Source organism: Plutella xylostella, chromosome 14 (assembly GCF_932276165.1).
Source record: "Plutella xylostella chromosome 14, ilPluXylo3.1, whole genome shotgun sequence".
Classification (NCBI taxonomy): Eukaryota; Metazoa; Arthropoda; class Insecta; order Lepidoptera; family Plutellidae; genus Plutella; species Plutella xylostella.
This window is the reverse complement of record NC_063994.1, coordinates 4396832-4413159: the sequence shown is the minus strand read 5'-3', so window position 1 is coordinate 4413159 and position 16328 is coordinate 4396832. Positions and strand designations below refer to the sequence as shown.

Genomic DNA, 16328 nt, shown 5'->3' with positions numbered 1-16328 from the left:
ATCCGCCCCGATGATCCTGGTCAAGCAGGTAGAGGTCTATAACCGTGCTCGCAACTCTAAGGTGTGGTTCTCGAATCGGCGCGCCAAGTGGCGGCGAGAGGAGAAGATCCGCAGCCAGCGGCGGAGCCCCGAGCTGGCTCCCTACGCGCCGCCCGCGCCCGCGCACCAGCCGTATCAGCCGCAGGTCAATGTGGACGCTTATAGGTGAGTGAGGCTTCATCTTGAAGAATATAAGCAGAATACAACCCACTAAAATTTTGTGCATTATTATCATTACTATGGATGAAATTCATAACTTGGTACCTACCATACAATAAACACATGCTATTTTGACCTGAAGGCTTCTAGCACAGGGCGCAAGACGAGACGTGCATACCAAGAAGTAACAAATGTTTTACGTAGCACGCGCTCTCAAAGCCGCGCAATGTGAGTGCGACGCAAAACTTTTGTCAGGTGTTGGCGTGCGCGTCTTGCATCCCGTGCTAGGCCTTCAGGTCAACATAGCATATGTATTGTGTATGGTACCAAATTATTTCATCCATAGTAATGCTAATAATGCATACAATTTTAGTGGGCTGTACCTACCTACAATTTTCTCATTTCAACACGTTCACATGCACACTGTAGGGGAAGTTTCATCATCATCAGCTTTTTCTAAGGAGCGCTCTAGCACTCTGCCATTGTTCTTCCTCATACACCGTCTTGCGCCGCTAGATGTCTAACTGATTATACTTAGGTAATAGGTCTCTGATCACGAATTCAATAAATCTTTCATATTTCGTACCTTGCACTAACCCCTCCGTAGCAAGTGGACAGATTCGCAACTGGACAGATTCTGAGGTGGACGTATTAGCACCTAGACACAGTACAGTCGTGAAATAAACTATAGGTACAATATAGCTAAGTATGTATGTCCATCTGAGAATCTATGTCCACCTGCTAAAACAAAAAACAAAACTACAGCGTCACCTCCAGATCCAATTACAAACACCAGCTCTATGACTCTTAATAATCTAAACCTCACCTTACCATTTCCAGCCCACTAACCCCCATGGGCTACGGCGGCGGCATGGGTGTAGCAGAGACCCCGGCTATCTGCGACAACGCCGAGTCAGACCTCTGCAAGGGCGGGTTCCTGGGCTACCCTCGCTACGAGCTGGGGTACCGGCAGCCGCACCACCACTACAATATCAACCACCATGGCTACCAACATGAGACTGGCTCGCCGGCGCCTGGTGAGTACTGTATTGATAAATGTAGTGTGAGTAGATATAGTGAGTGGGAACGTTGCTTTATAGGTATGTCCACCTGAAAGCATTCAAACTAATCACCTAGTCGTGGTGGTGTTATGGATAAAGTCTCGACTCACGTTCGTGAGGCCGTGCGTTCGAATCCCGCCACAGCACCTACCAAAGAATTCTTCAAAATAAGGAATTTTAGGTACAATAAATATTATACCAGGTGCTCTTACGGGTGAAGGAAAACATCGTGAGGAAACCTGCACTGCACATCTGCAGTCTTGATATGTGTACCCTAAGTAGTTACTTACATTGTACCTCGCAACCTATCACGTGTCGCGAGTCACCTCTGACTACTACTTCGGAGATTACAGTCGTGAGCATTTAGTATGTTATGTGTATTGTATACTGTACCTACCTACATTTCTAATAAACACTTTTGTTTCAGAACTAAGCGGTCTGATCGGCGCGGGGGTGTCGGTCCCGCTGGCGGTGCCGGGCCAGGAGTCCCAGCAGTACTGGTCGCGCCTGCAGTGACCTTGGTGGACCTAAGCTCGCTTCTACTCTTCAGTGTACCTCGTTTCAGCCAAGATCTTCGCTATAACAGCTCCAAATTACGCAGAAATATTATTGCTAATTCTGTGTTTATTAATAACATTTCATTGGATATGCGACTCATACAATAGTTAAGTCGATACTTATGTAAATGATCTGACAGAACCCTTATTACATTCGAATAAGAAGGGTAGTTTTTGTTTGTATCTGATGCCTTTCCCCGTGGAATGGATTATAGACAAAATCGTTAGAATTTAAACAAAGGATCTCTTTAAACCGTAAAACTCAAAAGGACACAGGAAGCATCTCTAGCTGAAACGAGGTATAGATAAGTTACACATCATTTTATTAGAACTTCATTCAAACATGTTGACCGCAAAGGTTCACGCTACCAATTCTTAGGTATATGTTATGCAGATTCGCTTTGGTTTTTCTCTGATGCAAAATGAAATTTACCTACTTAGTTGGGTAGTTGTTGGAGGAAACTCAATAGGTACTTACACATAGTATCCAGGGTGTAAATAATACTCCTGACAATTTTATATGAGCTACTGGTCAAATTAAAACTTTTTCGATCTATCATAAAAGGTTCTGAAGATATTTCAGTCATGAGCATATTATGTATGTACTTACTTATGTATTTTTCAGGAGCATACGTCCTAAATCCTGTAGGTAAATTGTGTTGTGCCCCTACCTTATACTATAGCTAGTACCTACCTATAGGTGCTCAACTTTGTGTGAACTACCATAATAGTTATATCTTATTATTATAAATTATTGTTTGTCTCAAAGAATCAACATATCTATTAGATACCACAAACTGAAATCATAGAAGAGCACAAAAGTTAGGCTCAAATTTTATTTTTCAAACCTATTTTGGGTATCATGATATTTGTTTTAATATAAATTGATTGTACAAAATATTACTTATACTTTATGCAGTCTTTTGTGATGAATTTGAGTGGGCGAAAGGCGTTTCATCAGTAGATAGTTAGACATAAGAACTTATAATAATGTACTTACTTCTAGATAGAATAAGAATTTATTAAAATTTGTGTATGATGTACTTGTACCTCATACCTATTATGTATGTACAGTAAGTATTGAATTTATATTTTTGGTCAGAACTGATTCGGAGAATCAGTCACAGGTTATCCGAATTTGTATGAAATTATTTATTTAGCACAATAGCTAAAGCAATTCGACATGAGTCCTGAAGAACTTGTATGTTTACTATATATACTACAATGTATGTATGTAGTAAGTACATAAATGATAATAATATTAAGATTTTATTGTGAATTTTTTTATGGCGTAAATTGCGGAACTAACTAAACTCACAATCTGTATGTGGATTTCTCCTTATGCACATACCTTGGTAAGTGCTGATCACAAAACGGATGTGTTTAATGTTTAGGTACCTAGTTTTCATTTTAATAAATAGGTACCAATTGATTCCCTACAGTACCTACTTAAAAACTATGTAAATACTTGTGTAGATGAAGAATCTCTACTGTCTGTAAAAAATCTATCTCGTAAGTAAACAGGGCAACTATGTGTAAGATGTAAATTATTACCACCTTTGGGTAACTAAATTGTAAATGTTAAGTAATTTTTATATACTTACCTACTTAGGTACCTATAATTACTAGTGATGTACCTACCCTACTTTTGAATGTCTCATCTCAATTTTATGTAACTGAAATCGTTCCAAATGTTAATGTAAATATGTTTTTCTAATTTTAGAAGATGTGATTCATTTTCCACTGTGCTACAAACGCACAAACATAAGTTATATAAAATCTGCTAGCCCGTGGATGGTTAGTGGTATTCATTTCGAATTTATTATCTTATGCTAAGTAGATATAATACCGATGAAATGATTGTGTCATGTTGGAAGTTTTAATTACAGTATAATATAATAAATGATTTTTTCGGTACTAATCGCCTTTTTCATTTCGTCTGTGTTTGTAACTTTTAGATATTGAGTAGGTAAACTAATTTCTAAGAAGGTATAATATATTTAGCTAACCTAACCTTACTTGGCCTACTTTACAGTCGAACTATAAATTCCTAACAATAAAGAGTGCGATTTTGTTAGGACTTTTTATGTTTGTCACTTTGTCAGTTATTTAAGCCTCGTATTCACTAGGCGACAAATTGTCGCAGAACCTGTCTAGGCACATGTCGTCTACGTGTCGCCGAGACGTCGCGCTCTGTTCTGCGACGTCGCACGCGACTATACAGCGACATCTACGTGTCGCAGAACAGGTTCCATGTTTTGGCTCGCGAGACAGAACTAGCGCATAGAGTATATTTTTTTCACTAGGTCTAGCGACCGCTGTTGCAGAGTGTGGACGCGTGCGCGACTTCTGTATCACGACATGTTACCAAAATGTTCTGAGAACACGCACCGTAGATGTTCTGTAACAGTCTCAGAACTTGTGCCCTAGTGAATTCGAGGCTTTACTTACTTTTACATACATTTAAAAATAAAATACCGATTGACAAAGGATTTTTAACGGATTTCTATAATTGTATAATAAATGTAATAGATCGATTAAATGTGGTATTTATTTAACAATTAGTTAGGATCCACTTCCGTTTAAGGACTTTATAGTTGGACTGTAACTTCCAAGTTCCAAGGCAGCTCCTATCAAACCACACACTAGGAAGTCTAGGAACCTCTAGAATGTACCTACCTACTTAATCCGCACCGGATAGGTACAGTTAAACATTTAAAAGGAACCTAAAACTTTTAGAACTATGACTTTTTACCTATCATCAATTTAAAGTTACTATAACTAATTATATCTGAGTTTTTAGAACGCTACCATGGTCAGACACCCACATCAAAATTAAATGTAGTGTTGAGACAACCAAGTGAATATTACCTATATTTAAACTCATATATAATATAAATCAAAATTCAAACTCATAATTATCATCATGTAATCTTGGGTTTTTTCATGCACTATTAATTATAATGACTATCACTAAAATAGGCTGTTAGGTTTTAGGTACTACTAAAGTACATACAAAATAGTTGGGAAAAATAATATTTCCCCATGCATCAAATATAACTGTTAAATCTCAATCAACAAGTAAAACTTGGAAACCTATCATGGTTTTAAATAACTTAAAAGGTCCATATTATTAAAAGTACAAACAATCACTTGAAAGCAAGTTTAAAACTTAATACATAACAATCCTCAAACTTCTAAAGCTTAGGTAAAAAACTTGCTTACGTCTCCTTGGAAAAAAAACTTTTTTGTACATTATATCCAGTTCAAATTGTCTATAAAAAAGGAATATAAGTACATTGCTTTGCTCGACATTAGTTCTAATTTATTGCTATTTATAAACATATCCAAACCTATTGCTATAACTCATAAACTTTCATCTAAAATATCATCTATGTTTTCGATGACTTCTTTGCTTGTGTTTACTGTAGGCACATTTTTTGTATGACAGCTAGCTACTACATCAGGCACGTTTTTTATTAGTTCTAAATCTATATCATTTATATCTATATCGTTAATCTCTGGTTCATCATCACTCAGGTCTACTATATCTATGGGTTCAGCCATTTTAGCCGAATCATCCAAGTCTATAACTTCGGTGTCTACTAGTCTAGGATTACCAAATGTAATCTCTTCACCTACAATTTGTACTTCTGTGTCTGAGTCGTCAGCCTTGCCGTAAATATCTAATAGACCATCTTTTAAATCGCTATCTACCTTATTGTCACTACTTAAGCTTGTATGTCTAATAAGTTTAGGTTTGGATGTGTTCTCCATGAGTTTGATGCGTTTGAATTTAAAGCAGTCATCGTCTAGCTCTATGTCCACTACCTCTAGCACGTCGCTCTGTTCTGAGCACGTTCTCTTTCTTGCACTCTCTCCGTCATCTGACTTCGCATCTACTTTAGACTTGCTCGGAGCGTTCTGTGCGTTTTCATCTACTTTCTTATAAACTATTGAATTGCTACGAACTACTTTAATAATTTTGTTGCCGGAATCTATGATAGTTTCCTGTGTGGATATCTTTCTTTTCCTGTTAAGGTTTAGGGTGATAGGTTTGGTGGGTATGAGGCTTTCGTTACTGCTTCTCTTCTTTGCTCTGATTTCGTCTAGAGACATTACTTTGAAGTCGAGTGACGTTTTCTCGGGGTTCTTTTTCCCAGTTAGTTCGTCGAGCGACACTCGATCGTATTTGGTAGAGAGGTTGGTTCTGACTATCTTTCTCTCTTTCACCTCCTTGGGTGGTTCAGCGTCGTAGCTGTAGTAGGCGGCGGCCTCGGCCTGGATCTGCTGGAGCAGCATTAGTTCCTGCGAGGCGGCGCTGGGTGCGGTGCTCGGGGCGCCACCGTCGCGGGGGGCGCCACTGTTGCCGCCCCCCGGCTTGGTCGGGGTGCACGAGGGCGCGCTTTCGTTATCCGACTCTGCAAGAACACAGCACGGCTTAGGATCGAGTTCGTCAACCAATTCGCAAGTGATTTTCGTAATTAATTTTGATTACTCGACCGCCGCAGCTGTGTTCCTCAAAGTCAAAATATCTGAAAGCGCGTTGGGGTGATCAAAAATAATTACAAAAATCGCAACGTGTTTACGAAACATTTTTATTTACTTGTTGGTAAGGTATATATTAAACACAATTTGGTTAAACAAAGCCCAAAGAGTTCCATCGCATCGAGCCTAGTGTGTTAATTAGCTTACAAAGGAAGGTCTTACACGCGCACTTCTACAAGTAACCATAATGTTGCAATTCTTATACAAATGTAAAAACTAATAATAACATAACAACCCCGTGTTTAGCTCAAACAGTAAGCAGACAGAGCTCCCGCAGACACAGAAGTGTCCTGTGAGCCCCGCCTTAAGTATATATTAAACTACACTTATGCCAATACCCAAATCCACACGTTCGTATAAAAAACACAGTAACCCATAATTGTCATGGAGTACAGATTGACAAAGTAGCATCTTTTCTTTCATATAGCTGCCTGAGCTATCTGTGGAGACGTCCACTGATTGCATTGTATTAGTTAGACAGAGGAAGCTTCGCCATAACCGCGAAGGATTTAATTCAACAAAAAAGAAACATGTTTAATCTAATAATTATGTAAAATATAAAACCATAACGCAAGCTGAATTAAATCATCCACATACTAAGTTCTTAAATTAAGGGAAAGTACTAATAATTTAATTATTATTACACTACAGAGTGATTCTAGACATTTCTTTGACTTCTTCTCATAACAGAAATAAATATTACAAGGATGTATCATATTCATAGGAAGAGCAGGAAGCAGCTATATCCGTTTTTTCATATAATATGCCTCGTTTTGTTTGTAAACAATATATTCCATTGTTTACAAACAAAAAGAGGCAATTTGCATGAATTACTTAACCAACTCTGTGCCCTTCCTAAGATAATACTTTGTAGTCTAAGAAACTCTTAGAAAACATCTGTAAGTATGTGACTGCAATAGCATACAAATGAAAATAATACCTTGTTTTTACTTTAAACATAAATAAAACTCAACATTTATAATATACCTATAAGAATTAAAGTTAATTTAATATATGGCTAGTGTTATTAGTCTTTAGTTGCAGAAAACGAATTAACAAAAAGAAAAAAAATTGAATAAATATTTTTATCGCTTTGACTACAGAAAGATATCTAAACAATAAATTAGAGGCAGTTTTAAAAATACTGCGTGCCTTAAAATACAAACATTTTTTGTTTTTTTAATTGGCGTAGATAAATATTATCTAGAACTTTCTTAGACAATATTTCTTGCAGTTCGAATCTCTTTCGATTTTTCTACATTCTGTGCCTTTTCCCGGATAGTATAATACGTAAATAATGACTAGGCGTACCGTGGACAAAATATTTTTTAATAAAAACGTTAACTTTGACGCATTCTTGTAATGATGTAATTAATATAGGAACTTCAACTTTCAGTACATAATTGAACAGAACAATCCAAATGCAATGAAAAAAATATAGTAAAACGTCTGTCTTTTAACAATTTACAGAGTGCTTTGAATAGTATTGTATATACTCGTATTTTAGGATTCAAAAAGCATAGTTGAAATATAAAAAAATCGCTAAGCGATTGTTGTTTTTTCTTACTTTACTCAATAATTTAATTACTTTTTCACTTCCTATTTAAAATGCGTTCTTAAGCATTGATACGTTACTATAGCTACAGACAAAACGGCAACTTTACTCGTTAATCCGTGGTTATATTTGTTAATATAACTCACTCTCAAAACTGTGCCGCCTATTTTAGTTTATAAAAAGGTTTTACATTTTTATATTATAAGTATTTTTTATTAATTTTTTGCTATCTAACGCTCATGGTGCTATTAATATTAAGGGGGGGGCAACGCAGTGGGAAACTATATAATCTGCAGAAGCCCCATAAACACCCTACTACTTAACATAAACAATTTAATGGCGTAAAGCTATTTTTTTTTCTTTTTTTTTTCATCCTATATTTAATGAGTTACAATATTCGTGTGTATATATATTTTTATTTGTATTTTTTATTAATATAAATTAACCTATATTATTATGTACTTCTCTAATTTAGACAAAAATCGCAGTCCGACGATTAATTTGTAGATATAATAACGAGAAGATACATTTCAAGAGAAACTACTCTAGATAGCTGGGCCTGAGCCCTAAATAAATATACACCATACAGTGAAATCGCTATACTCGTATTAAAAAGTAAAAAAGCGAAAGATACATTTTTATAACGTTATCTAATTCGCTAAGATATGAGAGATTATAATGTCTCTATATATTATTGCACACATAAAATAACTATCGTCACTATACGACACGCGACTTCGAGCAATAACCATAGACTAAAGACTAAGAGCCCGTTTCACAATGTCTGGATAAAACTTCGCAAAAACTGTGCTATAAAACAACGCAGTGCTATCGCTGTATAAAACATAATTTCAGAGAGAGATAGCACTTTTTTTTATCCCACAGACAACTTATCCAGACAATGCGACACAGGCGGTAAACATCCCCTCGACTCAAAACAAAAACAAATGATGACACCTAACATTGTCTATGCACGTTCCAAGTTTAAACAAAAAAGGCCGCTCTATCAGCCACTAAATCTTTAAATAAATATTATTTTTTGTAAAATATAAGTCGAGTTTAGGTTTACTAAAATAATACTTAGATACTTTTTATGCAAAAACTAAACCCCGAAATTAATCTAGGTGAATATAAAATCTCTACGACCGTCTAAATAAAAACTTAAAATAATGAATATTTCCTCAAAGTTTGAAAACATAAATAATAGAAACGACTTCCCTTTTTTATAAATTAGTTTCGGGCCCTTTAAAACCCCGAGAAAGCTCCATTGCAAACTACTAAAAAAACACTGTAAAATGTATTTTCTTTCTACAAACATATTTTTTTTACGAATGGTGTAAGTAATTTTATTTTTAACAATTCTTTGGGTAGATAACAAAATCATATTATAAAGGAACCACCATTTTCCGTTTGCAATACAGCGTTCCAAACAAATAAAAATTTCTTAGATATTAATAACATTGCGTTAAAATAAATATTTTTAAAATTAACCCCTAACACATCCATTTTAGTGAGTGAATATTTTATTACTCATTGGCACAGTTCAAAAAAAAAAGTAGAACACACTATGGTCATAGCCAATCATCAATAACTTAACTTGTAAATATTGCGTGCTAACAACCCATCGACAATATCCATATCTGTATGCATTTATGTGTTAAATCTAGACAGTTGTATGTGTGATTTAAATCTTAATTTACACATACATAAGATGTGTTTGCCAGTAAGAACATGTAGGATGACTCGACTTGTACAAAATGTACATTACTCATTACAATACCAATCTGTATTTTCATACATTGTAGCATTTATATCCACACGAAGGAGCACCCAAATATATAGCCATCCTTTTCTTACCCTAAAGGTAAACCTTTTTCTTTCATGAAGACCCTCCGCAATCAAACAATCACTTTATTGTGAACGTCACAGAGCTCAGTTTCGCGTTTATCCTGCATATTCCCACTGGCATAATCACACAGGTCTATAGGGGTTCGAATCGCGTTGAATTTCCGCCTCCCAGTTACTATCCTATTTGCCGAACATTCTAAAACTTCGAGACATAATCCAAATTGACTAAAAAACAATAATAATTATTGCCGGTATACCTTTACTTTAGAGGAAATTCATTAAATTTCATTATGTAAAATTAGATTTAAAATACGATGCAAAACGTAAATTATTCCATTATACACCGTGTCTCATATAATTTTATTCTTGTTTAAAATGTTCGACATAACATTGCAATAGAATTGTAACCGTGTTTTTAAATGCTTTTTTGTGATCTCTCTAGCTCTAGTACCCAAAGAAATTGTTGTCATTGAACCGAATTACTGATATTCCCTTCAAAATCAGTCTTCAATACTATATCCATATTCCCTCCCAATGATCAATAGGTATATCAATCCTAACCCGCATTACATCAGTAACAACATTTATTTTTATATCAAGACAACAATTTTTTAAGTGATTTATTATTATCAAGACTTTACCTTTGAATCAACTACAATCATTATTTCACTTAACCCCAACACTGGTTTAACTCTGGGCACACACAACATTGGGCCTGACCCAATCACAACCTTTAACTATAACCGCGCAAAACTTGGCCAAAAAACCCGACAACACGCCAAAACCCCACTCTAAAATCGATAACCCTAACATTTAAGTCCAAATTAACAAGGCCATCTGACCCTCATCACCTACATTACAAGGCAATTCTTCTTCTCTCAATCCACCAAAGGTAAAGTCAAAGGGCGTATACATGTAGAAAGCTGGCTACCGGCGCCGATCGTTTTATCTGGTTCAAATCAAATCAAACTCTTTATTCGTGTAAACAGGTAAATGGAGATCTTATACAATTTGTAGTAGGTACATTCCATGTACTGCGTACATGTTAAGCATACGAACATTTAGTGATATAGCTCACACTAGTTAATACATGGAAACTAACAGTAACAGGTAAAAATTTGATCGAAAATTTATAGTCTATCCAAATAAACGACAGCAACTGCCGCCGCCACCATTTTTCACACAAAAACCACAGGTGTTTGTTTCTATCAAATGCTAAGCATCCCGTTTTTGTAAGTTACCCTTCTATCGCGCGTTATTATTCTGAGGAGCTGGTATCAAACCCTAGTCCAGCTTCATCATTACGAACAGCGTTGGCAGCCAGACTACCTACACACGCCCTAAGAAGATCACAGCAAAAAAACATCTAACAACCATCGTGTCGCCTCAAAACAACAAAGCGCGGCGGTTCAACGCGACTCGACTCCTATAGGTTGTAGTAGTTTCAGTACAGCCGCATACCATCGTCGAAGTTGACCACGAGGGGGTCGACGGGCAGGGGCGCGTACGGGTTGGGGGCGGCCTCGTGGGGCGGCAACACGCGGCGCGCCCCCATCAACTCGGAGGAGGCCGGCAACACCCCGAGGATGGCCGAATCTAGGACCACTGCGGAAGGAAACAACGTTTTATATTAATGATTTAAGCTTCATATTATGCGGTAGTTTATTTTTATGCTCTGGTATAGGTAAGCTAAATATTCAGCTGGGTAAACAAGGCAATGGTAACAGTAGACCTTGCTTTTATCGTCCTCCATATTTGTTTGCTCAATAAATCAATAGATTATGAAATTCAGTACTAAATAAATAAACCAAACATGTGTATTTAATGTAGTGTTTGCATCCGAGGCTCGCAATGTGATAGCCTTGACAAGACATGGCTACTCACTCAACTCAAGCTCTACTATAACGATATTTCGAAGAGCTTGCTGAAGTAAAAATACAGATTGTATGAAGTTTTGATGAACCTGTATGTTTAGAGGAGCAGTATTTAGTCAAGCAAGAGTAGCCCTACAGGATGAAAGGTACTATTCCGTCAATCAGACATCAGGATCAGGAATCCATGAAGCAGTTAATCTGCCGCTGATGCAAATGCCTCAGTACTCAATGAGAGTGGCCTCGGGCAGGCGAGTCCTCTTCTTGATATCCTAACAGCCGCCAAACCTGTTGACGGCATGCTCACTTCTTGTACTCAAAGATGCATAGAGAAAAATAAGTGGTACAGTACCTTGTCTCTGTTGCTGCCACAGCAGCGGCACTGGCGCCACACCCGGCACGACGGGCGGCATGGCCTCCACGCCCTCCACCATCGCCGGCGGCTGGTGACAACGCACACGTGTTAGTACTCATGGCATTACATCATGACTGGGAATCAAACCTAGTACCCTCAATAGAACTGAGGGTAGTAGGTTTGATTGCCAGCCAGGTAAGGCCTGGGTCTCCTATTTATTCCGTAGGTCGCGTCAAGTGTCACCGCCGTAGGCCGCGTCACGATGTACACTACATCTACGCGCCAACGTCGGCGTGTGAGGGAGACCGCATCAGTACATTTCTTTAGTGAGCATCGTGACGCGGCCTACGGCGTGACGCTGAACGCGAACTACGGCGTAAATAGGAGACCCAGGCCTTAGACATTTGACATCAAGTCTTCAATATCAAAGGGCTGCAGAATGTGATTGCAAGGGATAGGTATGTTATGCCTCTTACATGAAACACTTTATAGCAAACGCTCCAAAATGTTTTATGAGATCTAACAATATTTTATAAAAATGCAGAATTCTCACTGGCATAGCCATGCCGGGCTGGCTGGGCAGGATGCCGTCGGTGCGTGCCTCCGGGTTCTTGTGCATGAAGGGGCAGTGCTTCTTGCGGCATCCGGTCGGCTGCGACTCCCAGTAGCACGGGATCTGCTTGCGGTTTTTCTGAAATTATCAGATTAGCTTGACTTTATTATCTATATTTTACTAGTAAAAATTAAAAGATAATCTAAAGACACATATTGTTGTAAGAAATATTAGCTCACTAGGTATAATGAATTTATGCACCATAAATGAGGAGATCTGATTCCTCCACAGATGTTTTAGGTTTCACAATGAATGTATAGCAACTAAAACATAAGATTATTAAAAAGGAATATTAAGAAGTAGATGCAGTAAAGGATACTTTACAGGGACTAGTAGATGTGAATGTTTAGTTATAGTAATAACTATAACATAAACAAACACAGTCAATCCCTTCTTCTTACTACCTCGGTGACAAACACAAGAGCTAGACCAGTGGACTCGGTGCTTACCCTCAGCTCCATGTGGCGGAGACGGCACTTCTTGTCCATGCACTTGCCCTGCTGCCACGCCGCGCACATCGTCTCGCAGCCCAGCGCCGACGGCTCATGACGGAACACGCAGTTCTCACCCTACACAGAAACTATCTGTTAGATGGGTTAAATTACCCTACACACAAAAAGTTTGTAATATTAGCCTCTTTCAATTTTGACATAAAGCTATTTTCATGTAAACAAATAAATGAACCATGACTTGGGGAATTTATTAATGCAATTTGTAGGTAGTTGTGTGAAATGTTAATGGAATGCACACAAATCTAATAAGAGTAATTAAAAGGCATAATGATTAGCCTAAAATATGCTCCAGCTTTGAGATAACTTGCAATAGGTAAACTTGCCTTCGTGCACGTGGAATAGTAGTAAAAATAGCAGTCGTTAAATTTTCTTGGAGACTCCATGGTGTCCACGGCCTGCACGGCTCTGCAAAACAAAATAATACTCAGATCTTCCGCCGAACCTAGTAACGTAAACACTCGATTACTACCGAAATTACATAAACGCTTCAACGTACTATCGCCCCTATCACTTGTTTATGGGATCACTAAAATTACACGTGGGATTTTATTTGACGAACAGCAAAATTATGAATTTTTCATTTTGACAATTTGCAAGGCATGTCTCTGCGAAAAGTTCCAAAATAAAAAACACACATGTGTCAAATCAATAAACCGCATGTAATCATACACTCACCGTGAATTGGGTAAACTAAAAATAATTAAATTAAACAAGAATAACTACACAACAGAGATATCTAACACAAATTAGAAAATAATACGAACGTCACTATTTTAGAAATAAGATTTAGTTATGGCGGACTTTCAAATCCACCATTGTTGTCTTTTAATTACCATAGAGTAGACTAATTCCAAAGGTTCACCAGACAGACCAGACAGGACAACTGATTCACATTGTAAATTATAGCATAAACATTGTCAATTTGACAGATTCTTATGCCTGGTATGTACCTAAAGTTCAGTTTTCTCTTGTAAAATAAAAAAGCACGTAAAGTGTACGGATAAAATATTGTTACAAAGTAGGTATAGAAAAACTATTCAAATTGATACAGTCATAAAAATAAGGATTAAATTTTGCAAAGACTTCTAATTATTGTCAATTATTTCCTTATAGTTAAAAATAAAATACCAGTTGATTAATAGCTTTTTAACGGATTTGTGCTTAAATAATATTGAATACAGATTCCGATTAAATACAGTCTTTACCTACACAGTTAGGATTTACTTCCGTTTTCAGGACTTTATTTTTTATTTTATTTTATTTTATTTTACTATATTAGGAAAACTTAACTAATTTATTTTGTAGATAACAATGACAGGGTAGCTTATGTTGCACAAGTTTCCACCTCTAGGTAGATTAGTTTTATCGTTTTACTATATAGCCAGAGGCTGTATAGCTAAATAAATATTATTGGAATATTTATTAAAATACTTAATAGGCCTGTACCTAAATATTATGTATACCTACACAGTTAGGATTTACTTCCGTTTTCAGGACTTTATCGTTTTACTGTATAGCCAGAGGCTGTATAGCTAAATAAATATTATTGGAATATTTATTAAAATACTTAATAGGCCTGTACCTATTATGATGAGAAAGTTAAGAACTGGTAAAGAGCGAGTTGGACTCGCAAAAGATAGGTTCCGTTCTTCCGTATCATTATCTACGAATAGATCTTTACAATAACTATTTTGTTACCAGCAGAACAATTTAGTTTTTCATAGTATTTGTAGGTAAGAATCACAAAGCTAAATTGAAATGAACCTACATGGTTTAAATAAAAATACTCATCTTGAACTGTTTCGATTATCCTTATAATAATTGATTAACATAGTACAGTTCTCCCATATTAATAATAGTCAATATCATGTGACACATAATCGAAAACAATTTGGGCGGTCGGTGGCTGTCACCGATCAGTCAAGGGTCTCAAGGTCAAGATCAATATTACTTTTGTGGAATTATAAAGAGCTGCAATTACACATCGTTCTTGTTATTTTTTTCAAATGTGAATTTAATTTCTACTTTAATTATTTTTGACGATGCCATATTATGAGGCACATTTAAGAATAAAATATACGTCACATTGATAGACTTCACTTTGCCAATAAAGCCACACCCAAAAGACCAAGTTTGTAATTGTAATATTATTGTGAATGATCAGCGCTGTAAATACTTTTCAACTGAGATTTTAATGTAAACATTTTTATTAATGTGAAATAATCAGTGCTGTAAATACTTTTGAACTGAGATTTAAAATTTTTAATATAAACCTGTGTTTGAAATCCATTTCTCCTTATAATATAAACCTTGTGTTATTCAAACCTTCTTTCATCCATCTTTACATCAGCTTCAGTAAGACTTGAAAAGTACCTACTGTAACATTTTCGAAGTAAATTTTAATATTATGGAATATTATGAATTATCGAATCAAATTTCGTTACTGATAAATCAATTACATAAGTCTACTAAAATTTCATGAAGAAAATGCAATTAACCACTCTAAATACATAATAGTTTTCTAACGCTCGGGAATACGACCGTTGCCGAACCATGACGAAGATTTCTATGTGCATTATCAATTTTGGGGAACTGTATCTATCTATCTAAAATACCTACAGGACAAACATTACCTAATCAATGATTTTGTCTATTCTACCAAATATTCTTTGTTGCACCAAAAAGGCATAGACTAGAAGGTGTTTTTTTAAATCGTTCGGAAATCATGTAAATTTTCTTTTTAATATTGCATCTGTCACTTTATCGCGGGAACTCAGAATAATAATGCTATTTTTACGGGATCATGCTACGGATAACCACACCACAGACGGACTGCATCGCCGCGGATCCTCATGCGACTGCATACGGTTGTTGTGGTGTAATCCGTCTGGTTTCAGCCTCATAAATCACTGATCACTGCTGGGCGTTGATCCCCTCCCAAATTCTAACGTGGTGGGTCTTGTCGTCAGTCTCTCTCATCAAACAAGCTTCTGGCAGTAATCTCAGTAGGTAGGTACCTACCTGACCTGACTAGGGAGCGTCCGACACAACATTACATTTACTTACATGTTAGTCGAATCTCCACCCGAGAAGTCGTCTAGGTACAACAACATACTTACCTATTATTTTTCTGTCGATAGTTTATTGATTGCCACCGAAGATACAGTATGAGATATTGAGACTTATTGTCCTTTCGTTTGTGTTTATTGG

At 36.7% G+C, this 16328-nt stretch overlaps 2 protein-coding genes across 3 annotated transcripts in view; one reads left to right on the top strand and one right to left on the bottom strand.

Moving 5' to 3' along the window:
• Positions 1 to 3737, top strand: part of LOC105380079 (paired box protein Pax-6) — a 58069-nt gene extending 54332 nt beyond the window's left edge. Inside the window, exons 9-11 of the mRNA XM_048625289.1 lie at positions 62 to 204; positions 1039 to 1235; positions 1687 to 3737. Coding sequence (XP_048481246.1) covers positions 62 to 204; positions 1039 to 1235; positions 1687 to 1775 — 429 coding nt within the window. The 3' untranslated portion in view covers positions 1776 to 3737. The remainder of the gene's footprint in view (positions 1 to 61; positions 205 to 1038; positions 1236 to 1686) is intronic.
• A 991-nt stretch (positions 3738 to 4728) lies between these two features.
• On the bottom strand, positions 4729 to 13962 carry LOC105380013 (zinc finger CCCH domain-containing protein 11A). 2 transcript variants are annotated; one of them, XM_011549492.3, is made up of 7 exons: positions 13794 to 13962; positions 13442 to 13523; positions 13056 to 13175; positions 12547 to 12684; positions 11991 to 12081; positions 11229 to 11372; positions 4729 to 6237 (listed from the first exon to the last, which is right to left on the bottom strand). In XM_011549492.3, the coding sequence occupies exons 2-7, from the start codon at positions 13499 to 13501 to the stop codon at positions 5183 to 5185; spliced, it is 1608 nt and encodes a 535-aa protein (XP_011547794.3). In that variant the 5' UTR covers positions 13502 to 13523; positions 13794 to 13962; the 3' UTR covers positions 4729 to 5182. The 2 variants fall into 2 exon arrangements, with proteins under 2 accessions (XP_011547794.3, XP_037976186.2); XM_038120258.2 differs by lacking the exon at positions 13794 to 13962 and adding an exon at positions 13615 to 13770.
• Between the last annotated feature and the right edge of the window lie 2366 nt (positions 13963 to 16328).

What these genes read in the sequence shown, in the direction of transcription:
- LOC105380013 (XM_011549492.3), bottom strand. Translation starts at nt 13,501, where the DNA reads ATGGAGTCTCCAAGAAAATTTAACGACTGCTATTTTTACTACTATTCC. An exon ending in TCCGCCACATGGAGCTGAGG is followed by an intron (nt 12,685 to 13,055) that starts GTAAGCACCGAG and finishes TGATAATTTCAG; the next exon opens with AAAAACCGCAAGCAGATCCC. An exon ending in AGCCCGGCATGGCTATGCCA is followed by an intron (nt 12,082 to 12,546) that starts GTGAGAATTCTG and finishes CGTTGTCACCAG; the next exon opens with CCGCCGGCGATGGTGGAGGG.